The 14,620-nt window shown below is 41.2% G+C and overlaps 1 protein-coding gene across 2 annotated transcripts in view; it reads right to left on the reverse strand.

Moving 5' to 3' along the window:
- Tmprss7 (transmembrane serine protease 7) overlaps positions 1 to 14,620 on the reverse strand; it is a 35,783-nt gene that overhangs the window by 15,111 nt on the left and 6,052 nt on the right. The window contains exons 3-10 of one of the 2 annotated variants that reach the window (XM_006975785.4): positions 13,903 to 14,033; positions 11,776 to 11,843; positions 10,417 to 10,610; positions 8,614 to 8,652; positions 7,619 to 7,847; positions 6,278 to 6,408; positions 4,785 to 4,897; positions 489 to 595 (exon numbers count right to left, since the gene is read on the reverse strand). In XM_006975785.4, coding sequence (XP_006975847.2) covers positions 489 to 595; positions 4,785 to 4,897; positions 6,278 to 6,408; positions 7,619 to 7,847; positions 8,614 to 8,652; positions 10,417 to 10,610; positions 11,776 to 11,843; positions 13,903 to 14,033 — 1,012 coding nt within the window. Of the gene's footprint in view, positions 1 to 488; positions 596 to 4,784; positions 4,898 to 6,277; positions 6,409 to 7,618; positions 7,848 to 8,613; positions 8,653 to 10,416; positions 10,611 to 11,775; positions 11,844 to 13,902; positions 14,034 to 14,620 lie in introns of those variants that run through there. The other variant, XM_076548889.1, reaches the window with a different exon arrangement.

Consider the following 14,620-nt stretch of genomic DNA (forward strand, 5'->3'; position numbering starts at 1 on the left):
AGTTTTATAGTTTTAGGAACAAATCAACAACAATAATATCTAAGGAACAAGTTAAGAGACCGGATTGTAGGACCTATGTGATGGATTCAGGGATCCCAGGCCCCTATATGCCTGGGATTCTTTCCGGTCAGCCATTTCCCAGTGTTAGGATATAGCCAGGTCATCTAGGCCTCTTCTACAATGTAAAACTGGCTGATAGTCTCTTATTCTTGTACCTCCAGAGCAATTCCTTGTTATTTTCCCAGTGACTCTAAGATTTGAACACTTCAACAATACCTTTTTGAGATGTAGAATATGCTCATGAATAGCCCAGCAGCATAGAGAAGGTGTGAGACTGAGGGTCGGAATTCTGCTATAACCACAGGTGCCAACTGGCCACATGTGTGTTTCTGAACTTCTCTATCCTTCACTTCCTTCTCTCATAAACCGAAGACTCTGAGAGGACAAGGGACTTTCCATGTGATCCCTCACATCGGAAATTCACTTACATGTGCTCATTAATTTCCCACCATCCATGCTCACAGCCTTTCATACTCTTTTTAGTTATTGAATAGTTGTAGAATTTCAGGGCTATGCCAAGAGTTGTTGAGGGAGTCTGCAGAAAGCAAAAAATCAAGTCAGAGAAAATGCTCCAGTAGAATAACACATTTCAAGCTAAAATGCCCTTGCCTTGCTCAGTACTCCTTCTTTTGACTTACTGCTTTAAAGATATTCTCCTCTTTGTGTTATGCAGCCCTTGGCGAGATACACCATGGTGGAAGGAGGAAAAGGGACCCTAGAGAGAGGGATTGTGGGAAACAGGTGCTATGAAGTGGACAGTGGAGAAAATGGGGGTGGGAGAAAGGATAATGGGGGGGAATAAGGATATTCGGAAGAGTCATAGGGAAACATTTTATCAGTTCACTCAAAAATACTGATGTGTGTGCATACATATGTGTGTGTGAGTGTGTGTGTGTATGCGTGTGTGTGTGTGTGTTTTAATGGAGTTGCATTACATGGGGTGACAGTGCTCCTCCCAAGGGCCATGCACTATATAACAAAAGCTGCAGTGCCAGGCATGGAAAATTTCCTTTGTCGTTGTTGGTCAGAGGAATACCAGTCTCCCAAAACAATATGGGCTGTTTCCTTTGGCCTTGGTTCCCTTCCAGAACTTGAAGGAAAGGCCCTATTATAAAGACACATTCACCAGACACAGGGCTTGGAGGAGTTGAGTTGGAACTGACTTGGAAGGCTCCTCCCTGAGAACTGTTGCTCATAGTATTGGAAAGGTCTAGGCATGCTGCCAAGGGAGAGAAACAATCAGTAGTTCTACCCAGGTGTAAAGCCTATAAACCATAAAGAATGACTAGCCAAGCAAGTTGCCCTCCTTGGTGCAGTAGTGGCACTTTTATCTTTGAGGTAACCAACAGCTGTCTAATTTGACTGAGGCCTGATGGATAGCAGGGAAATCACGCCTGATACTGTAAACCTAGAAAACTACCCGTGATTGGTGAGGCCGGGGGCCCTAGAGGAGAATCTCCTGCCATCATTTCCCTACATCAACGTAATTTCTAACTGTGTTCTAAATACTTGTCCTTACAGACAAGTATAGCTCTCAGTCCTCATCAAATAAGCTTCTTTTTGTAAAGACAAAGACTAGTACATAGACACAAAAGGTCAAAATGCAGACTGCGGGGTGCCCTACTGCAACTGATAGGTCTGCAACACGATCCCTACACCTAAGGCTCAGGGAAAAGTGCTGAAGGGTGGCGAAAAGGATGGAAGAGTCAGAGAGAGGCCCGGTAGGTTTGCTGCTAGATAGCGTCCCCTAAAATTACACTATGCACCCACAAAATATCAACATAGGGCTGCCTGAACAAGACCAGCATGATGACAATCCCAGGTGGCAGGCTTTTGTGGACAATGGAAAGTCCACATGGTCCTGCCCCTACATGAAGAGCTACAAGTAGTCGGTAGCTTCTGAGACAGGGAAGACCAGTATCTTCTCCTGCATAGACTGTCCAATTCAAAATGATTAGTCCCGGCTTAGCCTCATATCTGTATATGAGCAGCAGTAAAGGAACTCAGTAATTGGATATACACATGACAATAATAATTTCAGAGAGGATCATGAATCTGGCTGGGGGCAGGAAAACACAGGAGGAATTGAAGTGGGGAGGGCGGAACGGAAGTGATGTAGATGAAGAATCTGTGTTTGAGGTTGACAAAAAATAAAATTACTTTTAAAAGTTGTGGGAAATATTTTATATTTCATTCCTATCATGTTTTCCTTTAGATTGATTTTATCCATTGACATATATATTGTTCTGACAGATATCTTATTGTGGCTATGCACTTTTGCATGTGCTCTAAGTATATGATGTATATACACTTGCTTCTTTCTAATGTGAATATAGGTAGTCATCCATGGTTACCCACTTTTGAGAGACTAGATCAGACATTTTACAGTTCTCATTTTAACACCATAATAAACCTGTTAGGCCAATAATATGATTCCCATTTTATAGAAGAAGAAAACCATAGCTAACAGAAATGAGGAACTTTCTGAGGTTAGGAAATGCAGACCAGAGATTTAACCTCATCTTTTACTGTAGCCACTTTCTGCCCAATGTTTCAGATGGTTATTGTAAACCGTATGAGGGACTCATGTAGAATAGGAAACTATCTCAAATAGGCATTGGAAATTTCTATGGCAAAGATGCCTTCACATTTCCTTCACAGAGGCAGGAAACACATGACTCCCTTCGAAGCCACCCAGTCATTTTCCTCTGTGATATGGGGAGGGGACCTCCATGGCTCACAGTAACCCTACTGAAGGCCAGGGGACCCTTGGCTCATGTCCCTTCTGTGTTCCTTCCTGTATTCATCACTCCCTTACTAGTGTGATCTGCCCTTCCCCTTATAAAGATGTTTTTCTTCAACACTCAACCCTCAACCTCATTACAAAGTAAGCCAATATTCTTATTTCCGTGCTGACTAAAAATAACAACAGCAGTGTTTATGGGTTTTTTTTATTTTAAGTCTTTGGATTATTATAGAATCAACATTTACATCAAAGACATTTCAAACATGTGGCAGAATTTTAGGGAAAGGTGCATTCTTAATTCTGGTCGTTGAATGAGTTAAAGAAGCTACATCTGTGTTCTGGAGGGTTGGAGAAGGAGAAAATGGTATTTCCCCCTCCTCGTTCCTTAGTCCTTTTATTTATTCTCTCGTACCCTCTTAGCTACGCAACCCTCTGGTCATCTGAGACACTAAGTCCTGAAAACCTGGCATAGGGCAAGGATCTGGCTATTTAGTTGATGCTATCGACATCAAATAACTTAAGGATACTTGTCACCAGGACATGGAGTCAATCATCGGATTTGGTTAAAATTGCAAAATCATTTGAGGTATTAAATTTGCATGACTATGTACAAATGATCACGTGTGGAATTCCCTCCAGCCTCAGGGTCCTCAGCAGCCGTTCCCTTGGCTGCAGTACTCTTATTCTAGACATCTGTAAGGTAGGTCCCTCTTTCAGCATCTCTGCGAATGTTCCCCTTGGTAATGAGGCTTCTTTGACTTCCTATGTAGCGACCCCTTGACCCACTTCCCTTCACACTTCCGGCTTCCCTTCACACTTCTGGCTTCCCTTCACACTTCCGGCTTCCCTCCCAAGCTGTCGCACCTCCTCAACTTCTTCATTTTCCCCGTAGCACTGTGTCACATGTGACAAGCTGCACACAGTTGCCCCTCAGTATCTTGAGAGGATTGGTTTATGGACCGCCCCCCCATATCTCCAAATCTATGGATACTCAAGTCCCGTCCATAAAATTCATAGTATCTGTAGAACCCACACAGATCCTCTCACATACTCTAAATATCCATTTTGTTCATAATAGCAAGTATCATGCAATAATTTTGTAAAATGCAGTTACACTCTGTTCTTTAGTAAATAATATCAGTAATATGGTCCATGTATGTTCAATACAGGTGCACACTCGATGGAATCATTAACTGAATCCACAGGTGTGAAACGTATAAATAGGGAGGACTCATTGTCTGTGTAGCTTGTTAGCATATCGCCTGTCTCCCCCTGCTGGAAGGAACATTCCACAAAAGCTGAACTTCCTTTTTTAATTTCAGATTTTCTGTCTCTTTTAGTACTTGAGTTCCAGGCCCACAGTTATCATTCAATGACATATTGATGAATTCAAGCTGTATGTATTTGTCATTTACATCCAACCCAATTATGAGGCTATCCACTAATGATTTTATACATATGCACTAAGTGAGCAATAGTGACATTTTCCATTTCCATGCGCTGTTATAGTAGGAGAAAGAAAAGTAGCTTCAAGACCAAGATTTAAACAGTGAGCAATGCCTTGACAAGCAGCAGAGGGAGATGCATACATTTCATATAAATTTACATTTGCTTTACTTACATACTAACTATAAATAACCTAATCAAATTAATTATTTTATTAGTCTCCATTCTGAAATAGCACTATCTCTAATAAAATAGTTATTTGATCTGGCAACAATACCTTTAGGTTTTAAAAAATAATTAAAAACAAAATAAATTGGAGAAATAGATCAAATAAGCTAAGAGTAGTAGGTAGCTTGACAGCAGAGAATGTAGACAGTGGAAAATTTCACTCTGCAGATAATATATTTCAATAAGGTTTATCTCTCCCAACATAAGTGGTATTATTCTTAGAATTTTAAAAACAAAGTGACTTAAACATTTTTTGCTAAAAAAGAACAATTTCCCCCCGAGATACTGAGAAGATCTAGGCTACCTGAAATTTCCAGGTGCACTTGCACTTCGGAGGATAGTAGCTTGGGTAATACGGACTGGAAATTTTCCCTTCAAAGCTGTTGATTTCCTTGACCAATATCGTGTTTTCACATTCTGAAAGAAGGCATCCACATACAAGGACCCGGCATGATGAGATGAGGACATGGCTGCATGCTTTCTCTACACACGCATATTTACTCCACTAATGAACTGGCACAGTTTATCTCTTCAAAGAAAGAACACCCCATAGAGATTTAGCTAATGTCAGGTCCAAAGGAAACTCCAGTTCCCAAAGCTCCAAAAGGCAGTCCAGATATCCAGAAATGGACCCAGCCTGGACTAGAGGAGGCTTTCGTGAGGTTAGATAAAAGTCAGCATTCCTCAGGAACTGCTGAAGCCAGCTCCCCTCTATCAGAAGAAGTTATGTCCCTTTATCACTGGCTGAGGGGCAAATGGTTACCTGTGGTGCATACAAAGCTGGTGCTGACCTGCAGGCTCCCTTCTTACCACAGGTACCTGTTACACATTTCAAAGGGATGCTAGCATCCTAGCCCTTCTCACCTCCTACCCTACCCTAAACTGCCCCCAATTCACTGGTTTCCCTTCCCCTAGCTCTTCATCCCCTTATAACCTTGCTATTTCCCTCTGTGTCTCCCTTTCACATTCATTCATTCTCTCTCTCTCTCTCTCTCTCTCTCTCTCTCTCTCTCTCTCTCTCTCTCTCTCTCTCTCTCCTCCCTCCCTCTCTCTGTCTCCCCTGCCCTTCCCTCTCTCTCTCTATCTCTCTCTATTCTGGTCCTGCATCTCTCATGGCCAAGTTCAGTCTGCTGGCCATATTCCATCCACTACTTCCTTTCTCTGCTCTGGACTCTTCCAGATGCCTGTGGCTGTTATCTATCTATCTATCTATCTATCTATCTATCTATCTATCTATCTATCTACCTCTATCTAATAATAATAATAATAATAATAATAATAATAATAATAATAATAAACAACTTCCCTTTAACTGTACCATGGGGTGATCATGTCATCAGTTTATACAGCTAACACTTTTTTCTCACATTCTATATTTGTTTTCTAATCCTCATCTTTGCTATAGACCTGTAGGATGTGGCTGATTTCTTTACAACATGGCTCTGGATTCAGAGACACACCAGAAGCAGGTAAGTGGTGGCATCTACTAAGAGGCCAAAGCTTCAGCCACAGACCTCTTCCTCCAATACTCTCAGATACATTAGTTCAAATCTTGTCTTTGCTCTTCCACACACACTTTCAATTCTCCTTTGCCCTTTTGAGTTAACCTAATCAACATCTGTATGCTAACAGTTCTTTACTGAGTTTACTATGATGCCTCTCTTCTGAGTCAGGGTTCATGTCCAGTACAACTTCCTTGACTGACAAAACTAATATCACAACATAGCCTCAGGATAGAAAGATTACAGCATCTTCACAACTACTGCAAGTGACTTGTTTGAATTGGAGAAGACTTACTTTGTTCTGGAATGACTTCAAAATACGCCCGGATCCCTGACAGCCTCCGTACATAAGGAGACTTGAGTGTCACCAACATGAGATTATTTGTAGAAACAAATGACATTAGCGTTCTTGTGGGTTCACAGATTCTGCAACCAGATAACAACACATGAATAACTGCTTGTTTCATCCGTGGGTCTCCATATTATACCATCTCACACATTTCCAGAGCCATCACTCAGTTCTTCTGAGTTGGTCTCTGCTAGTTAGACCTTCATCGGTGAGTAGTCATAAAGTTCTGCAGCTAGAATGGAGCTGGAAGAGATGCAGAAGCATTCGTCTAGAAATGACTACCAGGGATTTTCTCAGTGGCTGTCCTTGGGCTCTTCTTGAGAGAAAACAGGATATAAAGATGATGTGTGCTTGGCTCCATGGAACAACTAGATGAAAGATGCTAGACAGTCAAGCAATTACATTTATGTAAACTCCAGTATTCTTTCCATGAAATGGTAACACTTGTACTGATGTTGCCCCATTGCTCTGTAGTAAGGATCAAAGTGAGATAATAGCTCCATATGTCCGGAAGGACGAGAAGAAGCTAACTATCACTGAAGGGAGACAGGAGTGAACTTACTTTTCATTGCACAGTATATATTGTGTTTGGACTTCTAATATGTACATTCCTCACCAAAATATAAATGCATATGCACACATATAAAGCATTGTGATATGTGTAAATATTATTAAAAGTAAGATAATTCGCATACCCTTTTAACACAGTGCCTAAATAAAGCTTGATTGTCATCATCAGCTTATTGAATATTAAGCGCCCATGATAGAAATTTATTATTAAATTTTAAAATTAAGACACAGGTAAGTATTTGTATATTTAATAAACATATGAATGAATAGAATAAATATATATGAAAATGTAACAGGAAGTTGCTGGAGAATGAAATTGTAAAGTAATTGCTATTTTTTTCTGGCCTCATTTTTCTCTATTAGCACCTTTGTAATTAAAGAAATTTTTAATCATTTAATGTGATCTAATCATCATAGGGTATTTATTGTCATGCTCTATTGATACAGTAGACTTTACTGTATTCATAGTGAAAGTCAAACTAAACAAAGTATCTGACGAATTCCTGTCTCTCTTGCCCAAAGTCTTTGCTGTGTGGAGTTTGAGTCTTGTGTACTACAAGGCATACAAACAGAAAACCTGACAGACACTTAAAGTATCAGAGGTGTCGGGGTCGGTCTTTTACACAATGGATACCCTTAGGTTTTTGAAGTAAAGGAATTGTAAATAGGGAATAGGAAAACCTTTTTCTCCAGGCAGCTAGGGAGCCTGCATCTTACCTGTACAGGGTGGCACTCCGGATTGGCAAGAGGGCGTCGTAAACAGTCAGGGAGTCAGTGATGCAGCTGTCGGCTTCCAACTGGATGGACTCAATTGAGAGACGAATCAGATAACCCACTATGGCCACTAGCTTGAAGTGACACATTAGCTGTCCCGAGGTTGCAGAAATTTCCAGAGGGTAGCGGAGGGTCAGATGGTCTGCATAGAAGTACTGAGAGCAACCTTTGTCTGTGGAGAAAGAGCTTTCCTTAGTCTCGCTCACTCTCTTCTCTGTCTCTCTCTGTCTCTGTGTCTCTCTGTGTCTCTGTCTCTCTATCTCCCCGCCTCCTCTCTCCCTGCTCTCAAAGCATGACCTCTCTAGAAATCTCTACAAAAGAGTAGCAGGCAAAAACCATCATCTGGAGGACATTTGTTTTCTTTGCCAGTCTAGACTCCATACTCCTCTCTTTTGGTGACAGAACCCATTATTTTGAGAAACTGCCCCCAGTGAGCCCATACTTTAGTTGGGGTTAAATACACCTCTGATTCCATAAGAGAACACATGACCAGATCGACCAATCAAAGAAGTTGGTTCAGGAAGGGGGCACATCTGCCAATCCGTATAATGGGATTCAGCTCATAATTCTATGGGAACTTTCATCTGTGTACCCGAGTTTTCTACTACAACTGAGAAAAATGGTCAAGCCCAAGCTTTCACTTGATACCACAATGGAAGCTGCGCTTGAGAGCAAAGCCTCAACATAAGAAGGTAGAGATATAGTCTTGCTAGCATTTCGTTTTAGAACTTGGTTCCCATCATGCCTAAAGCCAACTTATTCCATATTTGTCTCAAATGTGTAATACGTCAGCCTATCAAGGTTCGTTTGTGCTAAAGTCACTTATATTGCTATTACTTGCGACTAAAAGAACTAATGGATCACATCATTAAGAAGAACAAGTGTAGCCAGTATATATACACTCTAGTGAGGGGTAAAGAAGAAATTCATGAACTTACCAGATCCTATGGTGGAAGAGTAGTCTGACCGGAGCCCAGCTGCATTGAAACAGTATAGAAAGAAGATCGTTAGTTCCAGAGATTCGTTTGTTTGGGAAAAATGTATTCTCATTCCTTCTTTAAAATAATCAGACACATCTGATATGGGTTGTACATCCCAATAGTCCAGTGAGGAGCAGCGTTATCTAGTTATTTAAAGATAAACAGGACAGCTAGGAGATGACAGCCTCTGAAGCTAAGGATCCATGAGAATTCAACATTCTATTTTATTTGCTTCCAAGCATTCAGAGTTACAAATTTTAAACAATTCGAGGGTAAGAAAACAACTATATAAATAATGGTAATTAGTCTTATGACTGAAATAGTAAACATAGTGTGGAATTTTCCACAAGAGATTTTTCATTTGTTCAAACCAAATATCAGCTACCTTATGTACAACTAGTATATGTGTGTGCATATAATTGGTACTTATACATGTAAAACTTATACCAAAAGACAAAACTGCAGAAATTTTGAATAATACCAAGTTTTTCTGTCAAGACAAATGGTGCCATTGTGTTTCTATGGAGCTGAGGCACAGCCTGATTGGGAGCATTGGTGGACATTGGATTGGAGACAAGGTGGTAGGGAGCAGACCGGGGATGGGCAGGTTTTAAATGCTGGCCTTTCGTGAGACAGTAAGAAACCTCTAGCCAGCTTCTAACTAACCACAAAGACAAAAAAAAAAAAAAAAAGGATAATGATGGCAATGCAATGCATTTACATATTTTCCTCCTTAGTTCAATAAGGCAACAAAGATAATAAAGTGTGGTTAGTTATTTTCACACTATCTAAATACACATCTTAATTCTTAGGCCACATCCGTTTCCTGATGCATGATTGCAACATGATCTTCAACAAAGGGCACTAGACCTATATGGGCAAAAAGCAGGCAACTGGCCCACTCACTTGCACATGGCGCAGGTGTACGGATGATGCAACCGTTATGGCTGTATTTCCCACCCTAAATACAGATGTGCAAAAGCCTCAAAAGATGGAGTCTGATTTCCACGTGTGTGGGCTCATTTTCACACACAAAAGTCTGTGTCACCTCATCCTCACCTTAACCTCAAAAGCCTCAATAAACAATGTCTCAGAAGCCAGCAAAATGGCTTAGCACGTAAAAGGCTCTTGATGCCAATGCTGGTGACCTGAGCTTGATCCTCACAGGATGGAAGGAGAGAATCAGCTTCCACAAGTTGAACTCTGGCCTACACACACCGTGCCATGGTATGTACAGACACACATCCAGTTTAAAATGTAATTTTAATAAAGACTCAGGACAGCCAGTTCTCCATTTCCTCATCTTTCCATGCTCTGCCCATTTTCTCCACATTGAACGCTCATGTGTTCTCCCTCTTTACTTTGCCTAGGAAAGCCTTCTTTCTAACTTTTGCCATTCATCCAGGCACCAAACTAAGCTTTCAGTTTCCAGCAACAACACTCATAAAATAGGACAAAGGAAAAGATCAGATAAACGTCAGTGAAATTCTTCTATTCTAGAACTTTCTTCCTTAAGGACTCAGTCTGAAGGTGCTTAATAAACACACCTTAATAAATACAATTTTGCTCACAATTCTGCTTTTCAAGTATACCATGTATAACATTTAAGAATTTCCCTCACCAACGATAGCTGCAATGTTCAACTGGTCCTCTGCTCCTAGGATTGTGGAAGAGTCTATACTACAATGTTACCTCTGATAATGGTGAGTATCAGAAGTGGTATTAGAAGGAATGTTTAAAGAAGAATTACCCAACAATCACCATTTAGTACCACAGAGTCCATATCCACAGCCAGGCCCTGCAAGCTCCCCACAGAGGTGCGGTTTATGATGCTGGTTTGGATGGAGTCCTTCAAGATGGCTGCCACGCACTCCTCACAGAAGATGTGGCCCTTGGCATGTGGCATGACAAACACAATCCAGAAGTGGACCAGGAGACCGCCTTTGTTGTTACTACTACAGTGGAGAGAGAGAGAGAGAGAGAGAGAGAGAGAGAGAGAGAGAGAGAGAGAGAGAGAGAGAGAGAGAGAGAGAGAGAAGTGTTCAAGGGTGCTTCTTAGAAAGTAAACATTCCCAGGAAGGTAGAAACTGACAGATTCAAGCCCACTGAGAACACCCTTCAAATGAACTAATGCCCTTCCGTAGGTTTTCTTTGGTCCTGCTATAAGGGTTGGAAAGAGCAAGTGTCATACTCTGTGTGTTCTGATCACTGTGTTGGATGTGTGTTCTAATCACGGTGTTGGAGTCGAGTCTGGAAGCGTTACTCAATAGCTCCATCTCCACAGAGATCCCTTTAAGGGTATCAACCAGTAGTCACTTCGAATATTGACAATTCAGTTCTGCATCTCAACATGTCTCCACACAGTATGACATCTGCCTTGTCCAATTCACCTGCTACCTTTCCAGTTCTGCAGATGTGAAAATTGGGGACAAATGTAGTTCAAAATCACACAGCGAATCACAGCTAATATGTAGCAGAGCTACAAAGCAGGGTTTAGTTTTCTTTTGAAACTGGCCATAGGGTCTGCATCCCCAGTTGTGTGGATACAACATGCTTTGATTGTAGAAACGTACGATGCTGCTCTGTACTAGGTAACTTGGAAATAGAAGTTAAGGAAAACAAACAAGTTAATTGATTCCTTCCAAGGCTTCTCCAAACCTTGACTCCATTCTTGGGTTTATGAGTCTCTGCAGCTATATGAAGGGTAAGAGAAATCTGATTATAGTATACGGAGCACAGTTTTTTGGAAAAAAAATTATCATTTTTTCATGAGAGTCTTTTTTTTTCCTCAGATAATCTCTAGTGGCCAGTTTGTCACTGAACATATTTTGGAAAGTAGTGGTTGTGTCTTGTTCTTTCTCCACCATCCACCCACCATGGTGACCATGTGTGTGACCATTTTCTCCAGATGTGCTGATTCCATCTGGGTGGAGGGAGGCAGACTTGGTAGATAAAAAACAGACCTGGTGTGGCAGCCTGGCAGATGGGTGGGTCATTAGTTTCGCTATGGGGTGTTTACCAGCAATCGTCTCTGAATGGGGAATCTCTGTCCTTCCAGGGCCCATCTGCAGGGTATGTAGCAAGGATGGTAAGAATCCCAGAATGAGGGACATGCGTTACCTGACGTCTGCAACCACAGACTGCTTATAAAATTTGGAGAAAGCAGATGTTGTATAAACCAGGTTTACCTGAAAATAAAGAGGTTAAATGGTCGTAATTCTTTCAAACTCAGTTTCCTTGGGGCTGCATTCTAACAGTTATTAGTGAGGAAAACAGGCCTCACACCGAAGGCTTCTAACTCCAACCCAGACATCATCTCCTGAACTTAATTAAGTCCTTGTTTCTGAAGCAATTCTTAGAATGCTTTTATTCTGATGTGAAGAATCGTCAGTTACTCTGACCCATGTATTTCTGTCTTTAAAATCTGTCATCAAGTTTAACTTCCGAGTTCTTCCCATTCCTAATATTAGTTTTTTCCCCATAGTTAACGCCTGTTTCAAACCTGGTTATTCCCAAGGACAAATTCCAGTATTAGCCACAAGGCGGCGCATGGTGCCCATAGTCCGGCCAGCCAAGTCAGCTGATCCAAAACTTCATTGGCTCTCAAAACCTTTTTCAACCAATACACCTTCTTTGTCTTTGCTTAGCTTTCCTAGTGCTAAACTCATTCTCCTCTCCAACTCTAAATAAAAAAAAACGCCCATCTAAATGTCCAAATCTTAAAAATTCTATAATATTGTGAGAAAGAATATGAATAATATGACGTTTAAAATAACCATTCAGTGGGGCTGGAGAGATGGCTCAGTGGGCAAGGGCACTGGCTGCTCTTCCAGAGGACCTGGGTTCAGTTCCCAGCACCCACACATTGGCTCACAACTTCTCTGTAACTCCAGTTCCAGGAGATCAAGCATCCTCGCTTGCAGCCAAAACACCAGTGCACAGAAAATAATAATAATAATAATAATAATAATAATAATAATAATAATAATTTTTCATTATAAATAAAACATGCAGCACAAAAAAATATTGCCTAAACCTACTGAGCTACATTGCTTTGGTTTCACCCTCCCTACCTAGCAGGCATCATTTGCGGCATAACTGGGGCACCTATATTTGAGGTGAAGGATTTACTGCTGTAGTTATTGGCTGTCAGTATGAAACCATCTGACCACTGCTGTCCTTCCCAAAACCCCTCCTCGTTTCTCACTGCAGTGAGGTCCCTGGCAACCCTCTGCATCGCTGCAGAAGTCCAAATTAGCAGAAACCTTCCCATTCTCGCTCTGTGCCAGGAGCCCTGAATGGATTATTTTCTTCTAGATGCTTTTAGGGAATTGTCTGAGGAAGTAATCAGAAATATGCATAATTCATGGCAGTTTTGATTTTGTATTGTGTATAATGTTAAAAAAACTGGGGAATAGCTTAAGCATCCATTAAAAAGGGATTTGTTAACTTTGAGACTATTAACACTTGCTTTTAAAAGAATATTTGCTTGCAAAGGAAACATGAGATGCAATGTTAACAGAAAAATATTACACTATAAAGATAACTGCTAATACTCCAATATTGCAATGCCCTCATGTCCTTTCAGGCCAGAATCAGAGCTTTGTCTCTGGAAATGACATTGAAAAACTGATTCTCTTTTTTTTAAATATATTTTTTTCTGAATTTTACTAATTTTTATGATTTTTATCATTTGAATAAAAAGGACATATTGGTTTTGGTTTTTTGAGTTTTGGTTTTTTGTTTTGTTGTTGTTGTTTTTAAGTGAAGAGATGGCCACTGTAAGGCTGGAATAAATGTGTTGAAATCACAAAATCAATCAGTATGTTTGAACTTCAGAATTGGAGGATATTTTAAAGATCACATGATAGTTTCTATTTTACAGAGGAGAAAAACAGGTTGAAAGAGCTTTCTCCTTTTAATATTATGATAGGAAGAATGTGACTATCTCTTACAGTGAACATGGATGAAATGGAACTATATTTTGAAACACAGATGAACTCAATTCCCTGTTTTCCTCCAGCAGCTTTCTTTGATGTGCCCTGCCTGCTATTTCCTAAACTCAGTGAGCTAGGACACTTAGAAAGCCCACCCATACTCCACCCTCCTGTTCCTGCAGGCTCCACCCTCCTGCTCCCGCAGGCCCCACCCTCCTGCTCCCGCAGGCCCCACCCTCCTGCTCCCGCAGGCCCCACCCTCCCGCTCCTGCAGACCCCACCCTCCTGCTCCCACACCCCTCAGTCTCACCACTTGCTGTACTGTCTTCGCCATGGAGAGAAATTCCCGGGACTCCTTCTGCCGGTACTCAGGAAGAAACTCAATGTTGGTGATGCGGAACATCCCAACAAAATAAAAGGCGTCCTTGCTCTCTGTCTTACCTGCAAAACAGGAGAGAAAGCAATGAGGAGATTGTGGCAGCTAAGCAACTCCTAATGCGTGTTGGCAGGAGTCCCCTAAAATGATTTCATCTTGGGCACATACATACTTTAGTGCATCATAACCTGTGGAAGTCAAAACAGAATTAGTGACATCTCTTCCATTATTGTGGCTCTTGACACAGTCTACCCTTCCTGTCTGCTACTGGTAAATACTTAAAAGCAAGGTTTAAAGGTAAAAACTAGACTTCTTGGACTTTGTTCTACTGTCTCTAGAGAGTTAAAAGCATACAGTTTTCATGAGTTCCATGTCTGCAAGCTGTAAGATAATAAATGATGCACCATCACAGTCTGGGGAACAGTTAGTGTGATGAGGAAAGAAAGAAGAAATTCCCTGCCTCTTGGGAGCTTCCATTGAGCTGACTTGGGTGCCTAATATTCAGTAGTGAGCCCAGGCTTCTGCTCTGTCCAACATATGGAGCACTTATCCTTACCAGCATGACCTTCGACTCAGCATGGCGTCACTCCTACTCAAATCTGCTCTGGGAACTGTAAGACTAGGTTTCTTGGCATGAACTTTGCTGACAGAT

Source organism: Peromyscus maniculatus, chromosome 12 (genome assembly GCF_049852395.1).
Source record: "Peromyscus maniculatus bairdii isolate BWxNUB_F1_BW_parent chromosome 12, HU_Pman_BW_mat_3.1, whole genome shotgun sequence".
NCBI classification, from domain to species: Eukaryota; Metazoa; Chordata; class Mammalia; order Rodentia; family Cricetidae; genus Peromyscus; species Peromyscus maniculatus.